We start from the raw sequence: 1,679 nt of genomic DNA on the forward strand, positions 1-1,679 counted from the left end.
AGACTTACTACCAGCAGCTGAGACAAAGACTGGCGGAATCCAAGGTCAAAATAGCCGAGGAGATGGACGTGTTGGAGAAGCTGAACATTCTGGTGGACTTCGATGACAACGGATACCTTCTGCAACTGTTTACGAAGAACATGCAGGACCGCCCCACCGTCTTCCTGGAGGTCATTCAACGCCGCAATCATACTGTGAGTTGTTTGTGTTTTATTTAGATAGTTTTTGTGTTACGTTAGGTTAGGTTAGGTTAGGTTGGGTTGGGTTAGGTTGGGTTAGGTTAGGTTAGGTTAGTTCGGTTAGGTTAGATTAGATTAGGATAGGTTAGGTTAAGTTAGGTTGGGTTAGGTTAGGTTAGGTTATGTTAGGTTAGATTAGATTAGCTTAGGATAGGTTAGGTTAAGTTAGGTTGGGTTAAGTTAGGTTAGGTCAGGTTAGATTAGATTAGATTAGAATAGGTTAGGTTAAAGTTAGGTTAGGTTAGATTAGGTTAGGTTAGATTAAGTTAGGTTGGGTTAGATTAGGTTAGGATAGGTTAGGTTAAAGTTAGGTTAAAGTTAGGTTAGGTTAGGTTAGGTTAGGTTAGATTAGATTAGATTAGATTAGGTTAGGTTAGGTTAGGTTAGATTAGCTGTCTATACATTTACCTATCTGTTTGTTATCGATTTATTTATTTATTTATTTATTTATTTATCTATTTATTTATTTGTTTGTTGAGGTTGTTGAGCGAGTTGTTCTTGTTTTTCTGTTTGTATTAGATTAGGTTAGGTTAGTTGATTTGTTTTATCTATTTGTTTTTTTTTTTTGTTTGTTTGTGTTTTCTTTGAAGTTGTTGAGCGGCGCAATCATACTGTCACTTGTTTTGTTTGTTTGTTTGTTTGTTTGCTTTTGTTTTGTTTTGCTTAGGATTATTCGATATTTGTTTTTTTTTCTTTGTTTATTTGTTTTTTCTTATGTTATAGGTGTGTTTTTCTAATAATCTCTCTCTCTCTCTCTCTCTCTCTGGAATTTTGATGTATTTTTCTTTATTTTTGCTTTATTTTATTTTTTTTCTTATTTCTTTTTTTATTTATTTATTTATTTATTTTCGTGGGATTAGCATTTTATTTTTGTTCTTGATCTTGTTCTTGTTCTTTTTTTATTATTTATTTGCTTATTTATTTATTTATTTATTTTTACTCTCTTACGTATTAATTTTGCTGTGTGTGTGTGTGTGTGTGTGTGTGTGTGTGTGTGTGTTCTTTTTATTCATTTATTTTATTCACTCGTGTATATTTATTTATCTAACCGCATCTTCCTCCTCCTCCCCCTCCTCCTCCTCCTCCTCCTCCTCCTCCTCCTCCTCCTCCTCCTGCAGGGTTTTGGAGCAGGCAATTTCAAGGCATTGTTTGAAGCCATTGAGTTGGAACAAGAAGCAAGAGGAAACCTGTAAACCTTCCTCTTCCTCTTCCTCATCTTCCTTTTCCTCCTCCTCCTCCTCCTCCTCATCTTCTTGTCATTGTTTTTTCTTCTTTCTCATGTTCCTCCTCCCATTATTATTTTTTTATTTCCTCTATCCTCCCCTTCCTCCTCTTTTTTTTTCATTATCTTCCTATTTTGCATCTCCTCTTCCTCCTCCTCCTCCTCCTTTTCCATCTCCTCCTTTTCCATCTCCTTCTCCGCCTATGAACACTCAAAAC

At 35.3% G+C, this 1,679-nt stretch overlaps 1 protein-coding gene across 1 annotated transcript in view; it reads left to right on the forward strand.

Annotated features, from left to right (window-relative positions):
• LOC123517975 (4-hydroxyphenylpyruvate dioxygenase-like) overlaps window positions 1-1,679 on the forward strand; it is a 10,198-nt gene extending 8,519 nt beyond the window's left edge. Inside the window, exons 10-11 of the mRNA XM_045278480.1 lie at window positions 1-194; window positions 1,358-1,679. The exon at window positions 1-194 is cut by the window's left edge and continues 46 nt beyond it. Of these exons, the coding sequence (XP_045134415.1) occupies window positions 1-194; window positions 1,358-1,432 (269 nt within the window). The 3' untranslated portion in view covers window positions 1,433-1,679. The remainder of the gene's footprint in view (window positions 195-1,357) is intronic.

The sequence above is a fragment of the Portunus trituberculatus genome, chromosome 6 (assembly GCF_017591435.1).
Source record: "Portunus trituberculatus isolate SZX2019 chromosome 6, ASM1759143v1, whole genome shotgun sequence".
Classification (NCBI taxonomy): Eukaryota; Metazoa; Arthropoda; class Malacostraca; order Decapoda; family Portunidae; genus Portunus; species Portunus trituberculatus.